Source organism: Fonsecaea pedrosoi (genome assembly GCF_000835455.1).
Source record: "Fonsecaea pedrosoi CBS 271.37 unplaced genomic scaffold supercont1.9, whole genome shotgun sequence".
NCBI lineage: Eukaryota > Fungi > Ascomycota > Eurotiomycetes > Chaetothyriales > Herpotrichiellaceae > Fonsecaea > Fonsecaea pedrosoi.
Genome location: NW_013550607.1, coordinates 321,780 through 336,661, shown reverse-complemented (window position 1 = coordinate 336,661; position 14,882 = coordinate 321,780). Strand labels below are relative to the sequence as shown.

Genomic DNA, 14,882 nt, shown 5'->3' with positions numbered 1-14,882 from the left:
AGACGGCTGTCCTCGTTGTTTCACCGCCCTGTTCGGCTCAGCTCAGCCTTGTGCGGATTAATATCTCGACCTCTAACAACCACCACCTCTACTATCGTTGTCGTATTGTTTGTGATCCAAGTCGCCATTTTTGTTTCTCGGGATATCCACCAATGTCCTTAGCCCAACATGTCTCCTCTTTCGAAGGCATTGACCACGAGCCCGAGCCCGGCGACGTGGCTTTCGATGACCGGGCCAGTCTGCTCAGTTTCCATAGGCTATCACGCCAACCCAGTATTGCCCTGTCAATCAGCTATGACCCTCTCCCTCCAGGTGGCGCCGACAAGAACGCTGGGGTTCCCGAGAGGTTGGAGCCCATTGCCGCATACGAGGTGTCGAGGGGGATGAGGATAGGTGAGTTCTACCCCAACTCAACGAGTTTGACGAAAGCATGAGGGAATAGAGGCGTGGGAAATGAACAGAAAGCTAACGACGACGTCTCTTGCCGCCATATAGCTCAGGTATCCGTCGGTGTGATCTCGTGTGTCCTGGCGTCCGGCATTGTCTTTGGCTTTGACGCTCTCAAAACCATTCTCCTCGCCGAGGGAACATACAGAGATCTGTGCACCGAGGACGAACTGAGAAAGAATGTCCCCTTGTGCTATATGCAAGACCAAAGGTGAGTCAAGCACGCAAAATCCTTTCAATTTGCTCGCTATTGTTGAGTCTTATCTGGGAGAACTGAGCTGAGCAAGGTCATTCCATCAGGTTAAATCTCACCTTTGTCATTGCCTCCGTCACCACAAACATCTCTGCTCTCTTGGTAGGAAGCATCCTCGATCGATACGGCCCACGCGTTTGCGGCATCATCTCCTCCATCTTCCTTGTCTTTGGCAGTATTTGCATGGCTTTTGCCTCGGATCTCCCTTTTGATGCCTATATCGTGGCGAGCTTCCTCCTCGCTCTCGGAGGCACGTTTACCTTCGTCCCCAGTTTCCACCTCTCCAATGCCTTTCCCCGATTCCAAGGTCTCATCCTGGCGTTGGTCACCGGCGCATTCGACGCCTCAGCCAGTGTCTTTCTGATCTTCCGAATCCTCTACCAAAACACCCACGGCGCCATTTCGTTGCGGCAGATCTTCACCGTCTACCTGATCGTCCCGATCTTCATCCTCGTGTCTCAAATCACCATCATGCCCTCACACAGCTACCAGACTCGGGGCGAGTTGGCCGAGAAAATGGACAAGGCCCAGGACCCGACGACGGATGTGCACGACAGCGATGACGAGCTCGACGGCGCCATGGAGGTCATGCAAGTGCGGGCCGAGAGGGCGAATCGGCGTCGCCAGTCCATCGCCTCGATCAACGACCTGCTGGGCACGCCCGCAGAGCAGAACAAGCACGAGAAGAAGGAGGGCCAGATCAAGGTCAACAGTGGCGTGTGGGGGATCCTGCACGGCCTGCCGGCGAGCAAGCAGATCCGCACGCCGTGGTTCGTCCTCATCACGCTCTTCACGGTGCTGCAGATGGCGCGGTTCAACTTCTTCATCGCCACCATCTTCTCGCAGTACTCGTACATGCTCAACTCGGTCGAACAGGCCACGCGCATCATCGAGTTCTTCGACCTGGCCTTGCCTATTGGCGGCATCGTCACCGTGCCCTTTATCGGCGCCCTGCTGGACCACACCTCGACGGTGGCGGTACTGAACCTGCTGGTGCTGCTGAGCACGCTGATCGGCGTGCTGGGCGCCGTGCCGACCACCTGGGCGGCCTACGCCAACGTGACGCTGTTTGTGCTGTTCCGCCCGCTCTACTACAGCGCCATGTCCGACTACGCGGCCAAGATCTTTGGCTACGCCACCTTCGGCACCGTCTACGGCGCCATCATCTGCCTCTCGGGCCTCTTCACCTTCACCCAGTCCGGCCTGCAGGCCCTGCTGCACGACGTCTTCGAGGACGACCCGGAGCCCATCAATCTCGGCCTCGCCACCGCCGGGTTAGTGTTGGGCGTCACCCTTGTCATGTACGTCGACATCAAGGGCCGCGCTCTGCAGAGGGAGAGAGCAATCGCCGCAGCCCAAGCGGCAGCGGCAGCGAACGACGAGAGACGACCGCTCCTCGGACCCCCAAGGTCAGCTTACGGCAGCGTCCGAAGCGTCAACGGTACACTGGGCATGAACGGCCCTGGAGCCATCGGGCCAGGCAATCCGTTTGGCACGGCCGCCGCTGCCGGCTCTTTCACTGATCCCGGCGCCGGCGTCAACGTTGGTGTCAGTGGAAGCGGCATCTCCTCCGCCGCCGCTGCAGGGGGTGCCGCAGGCCTCAATGCCGGCATGGGCATGGGCATGGACATGCCTGGCTCCACATCTGAAGACTTCACCACCACAGCCACCTCCACCGGCGGAGCGACACCGACAGCACCGTCCGACAGACTCCGTCTACAAGCCACGCCGAGCCGGCAGCAACTTCAGCGGAATCTGTCTACCGTGGAGGAGACGCGGGAACTATAGTTAGAGAGTGTCTTCATCCTCATCTTCATCTTCATTTTTCTCACTTTGCTCCCCTTCTATGGGCGGATGGGGGTTCGATCTACACGTTATTCTTGTTCCCCCATTTATACATAGATACATCCATAATGTAATGTACATATCTACACCTAGGTAATATCCAGATAGAGGAGTAATCACAAGAGAGAGAGGGGTATCATGTTTCCTTTTAATTATCACCGTATTAGAGGACCAGCCTGTCCCTTTTCGAGGGCGGTCTTTTCCTTCCTATTCTTTTCTATACCAGGTCTATTCTGGCAAACACTGTTACCTCAAATTCAGTACCTCAGTACCTACGAGCACTACATGGGTAGCTATACACTCAAACAATAGCATCGATTCTTTCTTAATCATCCATTCTACCATTCTTGTACACACACCATGCACATATATAGAATGTAAATCTACTGCTGGACCCGCTCTCCAGCAAAATACCTCGACTTCAGTCCTCTTTAATCACCGGTACAGCTGCTCTATATGGACATATTCTGTGCAGACTCCAACTAATCATATTCAGACCGTCGTGCCTCCACCCCAAAAACAATTACTGCGACAACGGCAAAGCTCCTGTCTAGCTGATCACACTGACCATACGCAGTTACTCGGTCACAATATGCTCTCAGTTCCTCTAAACCAGGTCGGTAGCATGGACTGTCCTTCGCTCCATCCTCGCTCCTGACCTATTTTAGTCATCCAACAAATTGGGCTCCCCATTCACCTGCTTGTTCCCACCCTCGTTGTCCCTTGTGTCCTTGTTGCTCTTCTTTCCATGTCCCTTTCTCGCGTAGAACTCATCCAGCAATTTGGGATTGATCCGATTGAGCAACTCCTTGGGGAAAATACGGAGCAAGTTCCAACCAATCTCCAAGCTGTCAAACACAGTCCGTTTGTCATACGGGCTCTGCGCGATGAACTGTCTCTCAAACTTCTCCAAGAACTCCAGAGAGAGTTTGTCTTCCGCGCTGAGGGCCTCTTCACCGACGACGGCTTTCATGGCTGCGGCATCACGGCCAATGGCATACTTGGCGTACAGCTGGTTGGAGACATCACCGTGGTCTTTCCTCGTCAACCCCTCACCGATGGCGGACTTCATCAATCGCGACAGGGAAGGCAGAACGTTGATAGGTGGGTAAATACCCTTGTTGTGCAGTCCACGGTCAACAAAGATCTGCCCTTCAGTGATATAGCCCGTCAAATCGGGAATAGGATGGGTGATATCATCGTTGGGCATGGTCAAGATGGGAATCTGCGTGATGGAACCGTTTCTTCCCTCCACCCGACCGGCTCGCTCGTAGATGGTGGACAAATCGGTATACATGTAACCAGGGTACCCACGACGACCCGGCACTTCTTCTCGCGCGGCCGAGACTTCTCGAAGGGCGTCGCAATATGCAGACAAATCAGTGAGAATGACCAGGACGTGCTTCTCGAGTTGGTAAGCATAGTATTCGGCAGTGGTCAAGGCGAGACGAGGCGTGATGATACGTTCGATGGTGGGGTCGTTGGCCAAGTTCAAGAACAGAGTCACTCGTTCCATGGAGCCATTCTCTTCGAAATCCCGAGTGAAGAAACGCGAGGTCTCCATGTTGACACCCATGGCGGCGAAGACAATGCTGAAGTTTTCCTCATGGCCATCATGGACACCCTTCGTGGGTTGCTTGACCAAACCAGCTTGTCGACAAATCTGAGCGGCGATTTCGTTGTGAGGCAGACCAGCGGCGGAGAAGATGGGGATCTTTTGACCTCGAGCGACCGAATTCATGCAGTCAATGGCAGAGATACCTGTCGAGATCATTTCCTCGGGGTAAACCTTTACCCAGGTCAGCAATCGAGGCAGCAACAAACCACGGATAACATACTCTTGAGTAGGGGTTGATGGGACTTCCATTGATATCGAGATAGTCCTCTGCCAGCACTTTGGGGCCCTTATCGATGGCTCTTCCTGACCCGTCGAAGATGCGCCCCAGCATGTCTTCTGAGACGCCAATCTTCAGACTGTGACCCGTGAACTCGACTTTCGTCTGCGCCTGAGTGAGTATGGTGTCGTGTAGAATAGCAATAAAATCTTCACCTTCTTGACATCAATGCCGGAAGTGCCTTCGAACACCTGCACAATGGCTCTGTTGCCTGCGGGGACATTTTGTCAATTTTCCACCACTTTGTCTGCGCTTTGTATCTTGTGACAAACACACCTCTTGCCTCGAGAACTTGACCAGACCGCGAGGACCCATCAGGTAACGTTAGACTGACGATTTCGTTGTATCTGGGGAATTTGACCTGGAAGGACCACCTGTTAGCGACCAATTCGTCGGAGCTTCGAGCCGTTTCGTCAACGTACATTGTCTAGAATGACCAGAGGCCCATTGACACCACCGATTGTGTTGTACTTCAACCTGGGCTTGATGGAAGCCATCCGATGATCTATCTCGGCCATTCTGGCAGCCTGGCGGGGTGCAAGACGATAGCAGAGAAAGAGAGGGTGGGTGAATGTTCACAGACAGAAGCAACTCCCCTTTGCTTGAGGAAAGGAAGCTTCCTCAGCAGCCACCCACGGCCAATGGACGAATCGGAGAGGGACGATGGCGCAGGCGAGCCAACAGCTGCAACTAAGGACGACGGATCTCTATTCTCCAGAAGAACAGCGCAGGAGAGTTTCGCAGTCGAGGTTGGACACACCAAATCGGAGCTGCAGCTGCAGCTGGCGATGCGGTCACTGCGAAGCCGCCAATCGCGACCCAGAGCCAAGATTACAACGTAATGGGACAAGAGTAATGCCGCTTTATGGACGAGTCAGCTAGCCGGAATGGGAACCACCTAACCACGTCCCCTTTGTCGATGGGCTAAAATATCTAGCGCTTCTCTCTACTCAACACATCGACCTCTAGACCCCTTTGTACTTGCAAATGATATTGAATATCGTCGACTCAAGGAAACGTATTTCTGACATCGGCACTCAGACCATCCCACGCCATGGCTTGCACGATCCGAGACTTTGTAGACAGCCTGCTCGCAGTTCCCGGCTGACTCTTTGAACACGTGGCTTTGAGGTCTGTGTGGCCTCCTCCCTCTTGCTGTCGAGGTGTACTACTCTGCTTGCTGTCATCTTCGATGTCTTCTCCGCCATCCTTGTCCTCTGCCCAGAACCTCACTCCGAAACACGTCTTGCCTGGTGGATAGATCCTCGTCGTGATCACGCACCGGGAATTGACAAAGACTTCGAGCACGGACTCGTCAAAGAAGAGGTGGAGTTCCAAGTTCTCAATCTCCGACTCTAGGTGTCTCCCGGCTTCAACCTGGCCAACCTCGTCCCTTTGATCAGGGAGGAATGTGAATAAAGTGAATGGTGCGATCTCGGGGGCGGTGTTGATCTCCTCACCATCGATGGTGTTGGTGATGGGTCGATCAATTCGGACAGTCTCTTTGTGGGGGAGGAAAGAAATTGTCGTCGCCGTGTTCGAGCTTAGTAGCGGGGGTATTCCATCCTGTTGAGCTTCCTGTGAGCCAGGCTCATGGAATATGCTAAGCCCAATTCTCTCGCAAGCGTGGGATAGGGCAAAAGTTGAGATGAGTTCAAAACGGTGCGTCTGGATGTCTATGAATGTGTCGCCCGTTGAATTGAGGTGCTGTGAGCGACGCACAGGCCTAACCACTCTCGCGCTGTTGCGAAGGGAATCGAGACACCGAGCTGGAGATATGCTCAGCGTGCGAATCTTGAATTTATGTTGCTCCCCGTCTTTTGACTCTTCACGCTCAACCTGTACCGACGTAACATCTTGCAACCTGCTTCTCAGGGTACCCGTCACACCCTTTAGAGTGAGAAGTGTCACTTCTCTAGGCAGGGACGTCATCCCACTCCATCCCTGTTCATCGACCAATCGTTGTGGCAAGTCTTCCTCTGTGACCCAACCCCAAACAATTTGTTTATTGCTCAGGGGGTCACGCAAGGTTGTTGCAGCATAGAGAAGGCCGTGATCGAGACGGCCTCCGAATTGGTAGTCCATTTTCGGAAGCTTGGTTTGTATATTGGTGTCTGAGATTGTGTCGTCTGTACTTTGAAGAATTCCACACATCCACTGCAGAGACCTTGCTGTGCGGCACAGTTCCGTTGGTTGCTGATGACGATGTATGAAGCATGAGTCTTCATTGTGGGTAGCATTTGGCTGAGATCCTTCACAGCCCACGATGATGAAGTCCCTGCTCTCATCATCCTTTTCGTTCTGCAGGGTCATGAAGCAAGCGCATTCCCAGTTGATGCCTAAATCACCACTCCAGCGGGATAGAAAATGGTTCAATCCAACATCAAGCAGGGAACCGATGAACTTCCATTCTGCTAGGTCTGAAGGATTGACCCGGTAAAGAAATGCAGCTGGCGAGCAGTCTCTAATTCCTCCGGAAATCATTCCATATAACTGGCTCCTATCGTGGCCGAGGAGATTGGCCATGGAAGGCCAAATTGCAACGAATGGGTCACGCCATCCTGTCACATTGGAGGTTGACGGTGGCTCTAGTAGGACTGGGTTCTTCGTGAATTTATTCCATGTGAGACCACTGTCTAGTGAGTGAGCAGCAGCCAGTGTCTCTGTTTGTCGTATGCATGGAAGAGTATAGTGCAGAGGTAGTCGACTTATACCAGTGTAAAATATCGTCATTTTTCCAGCTCCAATCTCGCCGTCCCAATTGGTAGGAACCAAGCAGCCTGTAAAGCACCCTTTCGCGTCATACCACTCATCAACAGTAGCCCCAGGCTCGATGCTCGGGGTTTGGGAAACATTCCACTTCACCATATCCGTCGAGGTAGCATGGCCCCAACAGATCGAACCCCAAACGACCGAACCTGACTCATCTCGTCGAGGGTTCCACTGAAAGAACAGATGGTACATGCCTGTCGACGGATCATAGGCTGCGGCACAGGGGTCATTCATCCAGCCGTGACTTGCTTGAAGGTGATATTGAGGACGCCATCTGAAGAACGCTGGTGATGGTGAAGTAGGCTGGTCCATTGGTAAGGATGCCTGTAGCGATATGTTAAACAGAGGTTGATCAGATTTTCTCCTACTTTGTCCATCGGTTAGAAACCTGCTTCCACGAACGGAAATCAGTCCACTCGATCGGATCCGCCAGCCGAGCAGATGTGGATAGTGCTGAACTTGTCACTCAAAAAGACTGTCTTCGTTGTCCTTGTATGGCTAGAAAGGATTGTGTGGGGATTGGCATCGAAGTCAAGTTGTTGGCGCAAAAGTCGATGCTTCGTTTGGTCAGAAAAGGGCCGATTAGAGTCGGTGCTGTTGATTGGCTCCTCCAAAACCCCTGAATAAGAGCCAGTCTTGTCCGCACAAGTCTGATCCGAGTGCATCCCAGGGTTGTCATCAGTACTCTCGGGAGTTTCGTAGTAGCGTTTGTCCTCGGAGGCAAAGGCGAAGATGAATACGCGCGTGTTTCATTCCCCCACGGGTTCTGGCCTTGCACTGAACAGCAGCCTGAACTTGACCACATCCACAATCTCCAGCGCTTCTTCCCCCTCACTTCCTAGATCATTCTCATCGACTTTGCGGAGGACGGCCATGGGTTTTGCCAACTTCTTAACCTCGCCAGTCAATCTCTGATGCCTCCCGACATACAGATAGACTTTCTTCATCCACTTGCCCTCGTTGGCTTCTTGGGGGTTGTATAGGGGGAACTCAAGCCGTCCAATAGGGTGCACAGCAGGTGACTGTTCTGGATCTTCTGTCGCCAGATCCTGCGGAGGTCCATGGATTTTGCCTTGGATCTCCATAATCGCCAGTCCCGCTGGTGTGTGCAGAAGGGACGGTAGCGGATTAGGACTTGTGCCATTCGTCTCTTGGGAGAGAACAGTAGTACGGAGCTCAACTGCCGGCATAGTGTACTTGTGATGATCACTTTGGTAGATTTTGCCGTTGTGGGAAAGACACGTTGACAACCAAAGGAACAAAGAATGTATGATGAGGAGACGCGGAGGACGCGTTTTGCGTCTGTGCACCAGGTACGGAGGTGTAAAGGAGGGACAGATATATGCTTCACCGTATCTAGGAGGTCATCACGTGCAAGGCTGCCAACATCAAGCCTCCCCCCTTGGTTGGCTCACTACCTCCCTCACAAAGAACAGCATCCATATATTCCTGATACTGCTTGATCCTGCTTCCTAAGAGGAAGGTCAGCCGTCAAGACCAATATTGGGACTCTCTGGTTCCGAATCACCAAGATTGTCCACTCCTAACCCTTTCATGTCCACTCTGGCTCGCTTCCTTTGAATTCCGCTTCAGATATCACTTGCCTGTCACTACTTGTTCCCCAGACTTTGTGAGAAGTGCCGCGATTATAGATTCATCTCCTGCGCAATCTCGATGACTTGGAAATGATCGCATGCGAGATCATCACCAGTACGGGTGATATGGCTATCGCACGCCCTCACCTCTGTACCCGCACAAGTCATACCCGTCAACCTGCGTTTGCTCGCTCACGCACATGCTATCTCTTAGTGACACACCGACCGACGGGAATCCAGCCAGGTGAGTACTTTCTGCCCGAGGATCCGCCGGGGATCAAAGTGAATATGTTCGTTCGAGTTCTTCAGGGCGATGGCAAACCCTTTGGCAAACCGAAGTTGGGCCCTGCTTCACTCGGAGTTATTGTGACAATAGTCCAAGTCATCCTGATACAAGCAACGTACCAAGGTCAAGTGACTTGTCTTGCCACAGAACAGCTCCGGCAGCGCAAGCAGCATAAAAGATCATTTAAAGCGGAAGAATGCCCTTGTGAGCAGCGCGACCTATTTAGATATAAACAGCCGCTATTGTAGATATTATCCAACTCAGACCACGACGTCTACCAGGAACGACTTACCTTGCAATACCGTGGAACTCATCCTGACACAGATCTAAGGCAGTGCTGGTCCAGACCAGCGCTCCCAAACAGCAACCATCAGCCATCTCCCAGCGTCCGCCCCGTGGTTGACATAGCGACAAGGGGCTTCCTATCTGTGAATTTGTGAACTTCACTGGCCTTCTCTGCTTCCCAGGCAACCACACCATCCACCTGGTTTGCAACCCTAGCCCCTCGATACGTCGTCCCCTTTCTCCGAAATCGCGCGCTCTGGATCTGCGGAACATTCTTCGTTCCAACCATCTCCAACCCACACAATTTCTATTCTCCCCACCAATCACCTTTCATATCCTCCTCCATGGGTCCACAGAGAAGGGGAAAGCGAGTCTCGCTGGACCAAATATCATTATCCACCTTCGATGACAGAGCAAGCGTCGATAGCAAGGAGCTAGCCACCCAGAGGTTCTTCGGCAGACAGCAACAGGAGCTGGCAATCGTTCCATCACAAATCGTATCCCATACATCCTCTGTCACATGGAAAAGCCAAACCATCAAGGACAAGGAGGAATACGAGCGTGTCAAACAACGAGTCCGCCATTTTGCTCCGGAGCATTTCAAGGCCAACACGAAACAGGGTCCAGGGGCGTCGTCGATCTTTCCGCAAAACGTTGGCGAGTGGTTGACACACAAGAAGGAGATATTGGCATTAGCCGAGCGAGAGCAGCAGAAGAATTGCGAAATGCTCAAGGCGCAGATTGAAGCTCGTCAAAAAATCCCCAAGTCTCAGCGCAAGATCCACTCCGTCTTTGGCGAGGATGGCAAGATCTTCAACGATGGACTCAGCCCAGTATTGGGTTTGCCCACCATCTGGTCAGCTGAGTATCCCGGACGGGTCGCCAAGTGGCCGAGCAATGGCGAAATGCAATGGAATGGCGACAATAGGCAGAGCCTCCTGGCAAAGACAAAGTGCGGCCGCTTTCTTCCTCCCCCTCGTGTTCCCGTTAGTCCATCGACCTCGTTCCAAGAACAGCCCTTCTCGCGGCAGCTGCCACTTGATGAAGCTGGCCCTATCTTCTCCATGGGCCCTCGACCCGACGAGATTTACGTCAACAACGCTGACATGGACGGAGATGCGCAGTTTGAGGCACTCGGAAACTTCTTTCTGGGAACAGAGTTGATGGAGCAAATCGGACAGTGGCGGGCACCGCTTGTGCCAGAATGGCTGCAACAACAGCAGATGATGATGGAGGAGGGGGGAATGGTCATCCATGAAGGAGATGGGTTCATAGGAACACCAGTGATTGGCAGTGAGATGTGGTACGACGAGAGCATGGAGCCAGACATATGGCAGGAATACCCCTTGTGGTGATGAACAACATTGTGACTGACTGAGCCCCGGGATGGGAGCTATTTCAAAGAAGTGGTGGTTGTGATTGTGGTGAGGAACAGCTTTGCAGAATGCGGTCTTTTTCTCCTGTTCTTGATTTTTTTCCTTCGACGGGCGGATCAGGGTCTTTGTTTGAGGATTTCACGCACGAGGGCACTGGAAATTCTCAGTGACGACTATCACGACGACACGATTTCACAGGTTTGGGTATCCTCTTCTTTTTTTAATTTGCGTTGCAAGCGGTGGGGGTTGGAAGCAGGAGACGGGTGCTGCAAGTGCCATGATTGTACCTGCGATCTCCAGCTCTTTCACAGCACGCAGCATCATCATGGTGGATTGGACATCGGCACGTGGGAAGGATTGTGTGACAAGACAGCAGGCTGCGTCCAGGATCCAGGCTGAGATATAGCAAGCGGCCTTGAAATCAAAATACCATCAAATCAGAAATAATGTACAGTACTTGTACCAGGGAACAAATAATAGCAGTGATTATTATGCAGCGCAGGCGTCTCGGCCCTCGGTGTCAGTGCGTCAGTGTGTAAGAGGTACGTACTGTGGAGGGCAACTGACGCGACCATTCAGACTCATGTCGGTTTTGACTCGTGCGGCTTGTGTCGCCTAAGGCGTCCCTGGGGTAGCCTGGGCAGGTAGGATTTGCCAACACCCGCCCCCAGACCCGCTGCTGCAAAGATGACCAGTGATTTTGGTTTAGCTCCCTCTATCACTTCCAAGGTTGTGCCTGTGGGGCTCGTGCCGAAGACTACGGACACTTGGGCTTCCCAACACCCAAGGTCTCTCTGCTCTCGACCTCGGCAGGTTTACGGATAATGCGGCCCTCACAGAGCTCGACTCCGACTCACGCGCAAGATCACCCTAGTTGTATGAAACGATATATCATGGACTCTTCACTTGACCATGTCACTTTGCCAGTTCGATTTCCTGTAGCAGCACCTCCAACAGAATGGGCCGTAAGTCTATCCTCTCTGTCATCCTGTCTTTCTTGCGACTGACCATGACCTCCAGTTCCCACCGTAGCAGCTGCCGTTGCGGGTGGCCTCGCTGCCGCCGCCTACCTCGACGCCAAATTCCTCATCCGCCATGACCTCAGTTCAGGCTCTTTGGCACACAACCAGAAGGAAGCTTTGGCCTTTATGACCGAGAGGTACCAGCAGAATCGGATGCTCATATACCACATCTTCGAAGAGCATGCCACCGGCAAGAACGCAGACAACACATTTCTCATGTTCGAGAACCGATCATGGACCTACAAGCAATTCTTCAATGATGTGCACAAAGTTGCCAACTGGCTGTCAAAAGATTTGGGTGTCAAACCTCAAGAAATTGTTGCCTTGGACGGTGGGAACAGTCCGGAATATCTGATGCTGTGGTTTGCTTTGGAAGGGCTTCGTGCCTGTCCCGCCTTCATCAATTGCAATCTGACCTCTGGCCCCCTTACACACTGTGTTAAGCTGTGCGACGCCCGGATTCTGATCGCCGACCGGGCAACACAAGATCTAGTACAGCCATGTGCAAGTGATCTACAAGCCTCGGGCGTACAAATAGTCTATTACGACGAGCCCTTTATCTCTTCCCTCACCGACACCACTCCGATACCCAAATCCCTTCACCAAGGAATTGCACCTACCGATCTAGGCGGTCTCATCTACACCTCGGGCACAACGGGTATGCCTAAAGGCGTGGTTATGCTCCGCGGCCGCGAACTCAACACCGCTCGCAGCATCGCTAAGTATCTTAGACTCAAACCCCACAACCGCATGTATACCTGCCTGCCACTCTATCACGGCGCCGCACACGGTCTGTGCCTTACACCCTGTATCTTTGCCGGATCCTCCGTTGTTCTCAGCCGCAAATTCTCACACAAGACATTCTGGCCCGAAGTCCGTGCCTCCAATGCTGATATTCTTCAGTATGTGGGTGAACTCTGCCGGTACCTCATCAACGCACCGCCTAGTCCGCTGGACAAACAACACAATGTGAAAAAGGCATGGGGCAATGGTATGCGTCCAGACGTGTGGGAAACCTTCCGGCAACGCTTCGGGATCGACACCATCAACGAGCTCTACGCAGCCACGGATGGCTTGGGCGCCTCCTTTAATGCGAACAGGGGCGAATTTGGCAGAAACGCAATTGCTATACGTGGATTATACTGGCACTTCGCCAATGGCGCTAATGAAAAGAGGATCAAGATCGACATCGACACCGAGGAGATCGTGCGTGACAAGAACGGTTTCGCGATCGTCTGTAAGGACGGAGAGCCTGGTGAAGTCGTGCACAAGATGGATCCAGCCACTGCGTCTACAGTGTTTGCAGGATACTACAAGAACAAGTCCGCAACTGACAAACGAATGATCCGAGATTTATTCAAAAAAGGAGATCTCTGGTTCCGCAGTGGTGACATGATGCGCCAAGACCCCGACGGGTGCGTATATTTCGTCGACCGCCTAGGTGACACCTTCCGCTGGCGCAGCGAAAACGTGTCGACCAACGAAGTCTCGGACGTGCTGGGCAAGTTCCCCCAAATAGCCGAAGCAAATGTGTACGGCGTGCAGGTACCCCACGCCGATGGCCGCGCAGGGTGCGCCGCGATCGTGCCCATCTCGTCAATCACCTCGCCCGACCAGCTGGACCTGGCAGGCCTGGCGCAACACCTGCTCTCGACGCTGCCGCGGTACGCCGTGCCAATCTTTTTGCGGGCGGTGCCGCAGCTGGAGTATACGGGGACGATGAAGCTGCAGAAGGGCCGGCTGCGCGCCGAGGGCGTGGATCTGGACAAGATCGAGGCCTCTCGGCCTGAAGATCGCATGTTTTGGCTCCCTCCCGGCGGCAACAAGTACGAGCCCTATGGCCGAAAAGAGTGGGAAGATCTGAAAGCCGGTAAGGTCAAGCTGTAGATGCTATGCTTTGCGAGTATGTACCCCATACAAGCTACATAGATTCGGGGTGACTAGATGATGATGGTCCGGTCTTGGGGCTGGGGTACTCATATAGGCTCCGCGTAACAACCCAAAACAGGAATTAATCACTACATATATAGTGCAACCAACCCTAGCCATTCCCTCGTCGCCCTCGAAAAGGGGTCAATGGTAGGGATGCATACAATATGTCCCAAAAGACTGCTGACATACTCAGTACTCGGTACAGGAGCTCAGAGGTGCACAGAAGAGGATCAACAAAGCCTCGGTTAGATCCCCACGGCACGTCGACGCTGAGGCGAGGCTCGGCTAGGCTACGCGAGGCGAGCACGGGGGAGACAAGTCAGACGGCGCGAGGCTGCGCTAAGCCAGACTAGGATTTGTAAGGTGGATAGAGATTCGAGAAAGAGAGTTATAGTAGACGACGACTATATGACTCATATATGGACATGAAGACGGACACTGTCTACCTAATACCGAGTATGTATGTATGTTGACAGCGTACCTCGTCCAGACACAATAAAATCAAATCAGTGGCATGGTCCACATGGTCCACAGTCCCGTCCCAATTATCGAGTCGAGAGACTATGCCTCATACTTTCTTCGCTTGTCGACAACTTGTCCTTTTTCATTGCAGGACTCGGCCTGAGAGTCTCCTTTCGAGACACATATACCTACACACAGTAGGTACGCACGTACGTACGTACATAAATACATACATATATCTACCACTGCGGGGTGCTACAGTACTTTCAACACCCGTCCATATCGATACTGGATATTTTTGGTGTCAAACATCAAAATCACCCCGATTCCTCGTATCCCTTTTTGTGCAAAGCATTCCAAAAACAAAGGGGGGGCGCAGGCCATAAATCCCTTTCGTGATTCCATACAAGTCCGTGAAACATATGTAGGTCCGCATCAACAGGACAGGCACCTTCTGAGAAGAGGCCAAGCAGACTCGTCTGCGAGATCTCTTTTAGAGATGCTCCTGGACACCAGACAAGCCATCATTCGTGGAACAGAATCTCCAAGACGAACCACTCTTTAGCCCGCCTATCACAAACACCAGAAGCCCTTCGGAGAGATCCGATTGTTGCACCGCCAAAACAGTTGCAGCACACCATATATCGCCCGCGCTATGCTTCGTTCCATCATTCATGACTTGGGTATATGAAGCAGCAAAAGCTGTACATAA

At 52.7% G+C, this 14,882-nt stretch overlaps 6 protein-coding genes across 6 annotated transcripts; 3 read left to right on the top strand and 3 right to left on the bottom strand.

Annotated features, from left to right (window-relative positions):
* Positions 1-152: 152 nt before the first annotated feature.
* On the top strand, positions 153-2,488 carry Z517_12222 (uncharacterized protein; the record flags this gene model as incomplete). Its single annotated transcript, XM_013422636.1, has 3 exons — positions 153-393; positions 496-658; positions 748-2,488. The coding sequence occupies 3 exons, from the start codon at positions 153-155 to the stop codon at positions 2,486-2,488; spliced, it is 2,145 nt and encodes a 714-aa protein (XP_013278090.1).
* A 721-nt stretch (positions 2,489-3,209) lies between these two features.
* On the bottom strand, positions 3,210-4,958 carry Z517_12221 (V-type proton ATPase subunit B; the record flags this gene model as incomplete). Its single annotated transcript, XM_013422635.1, has 5 exons — positions 3,210-4,334; positions 4,384-4,545; positions 4,596-4,651; positions 4,717-4,801; positions 4,863-4,958. The coding sequence occupies 5 exons, from the start codon at positions 4,956-4,958 to the stop codon at positions 3,210-3,212; spliced, it is 1,524 nt and encodes a 507-aa protein (XP_013278089.1).
* A 490-nt stretch (positions 4,959-5,448) lies between these two features.
* Positions 5,449-7,524, bottom strand: Z517_12220 (uncharacterized protein; the record flags this gene model as incomplete). Its single annotated transcript, XM_013422634.1, has 1 exon — positions 5,449-7,524. The coding sequence occupies one exon, from the start codon at positions 7,522-7,524 to the stop codon at positions 5,449-5,451; it is 2,076 nt and encodes a 691-aa protein (XP_013278088.1).
* A 437-nt stretch (positions 7,525-7,961) lies between these two features.
* Positions 7,962-8,402, bottom strand: Z517_12219 (uncharacterized protein; the record flags this gene model as incomplete). The annotated part of the gene is made up of 1 exon (XM_013422633.1): positions 7,962-8,402. One exon carries the CDS (start codon positions 8,400-8,402, stop codon positions 7,962-7,964), a length of 441 nt encoding a protein of 146 aa, XP_013278087.1.
* Positions 8,403-9,722: 1,320 nt separating this feature from the next.
* Positions 9,723-10,733, top strand: Z517_12218 (uncharacterized protein; the record flags this gene model as incomplete). The annotated part of the gene is made up of 1 exon (XM_013422632.1): positions 9,723-10,733. One exon carries the CDS (start codon positions 9,723-9,725, stop codon positions 10,731-10,733), a length of 1,011 nt encoding a protein of 336 aa, XP_013278086.1.
* Positions 10,734-11,712: 979 nt separating this feature from the next.
* Positions 11,713-13,663, top strand: Z517_12217 (uncharacterized protein; the record flags this gene model as incomplete). Its single annotated transcript, XM_013422631.1, has 2 exons — positions 11,713-11,719; positions 11,775-13,663. The coding sequence occupies 2 exons, from the start codon at positions 11,713-11,715 to the stop codon at positions 13,661-13,663; spliced, it is 1,896 nt and encodes a 631-aa protein (XP_013278085.1).
* Positions 13,664-14,882: the final 1,219 nt, after the last annotated feature.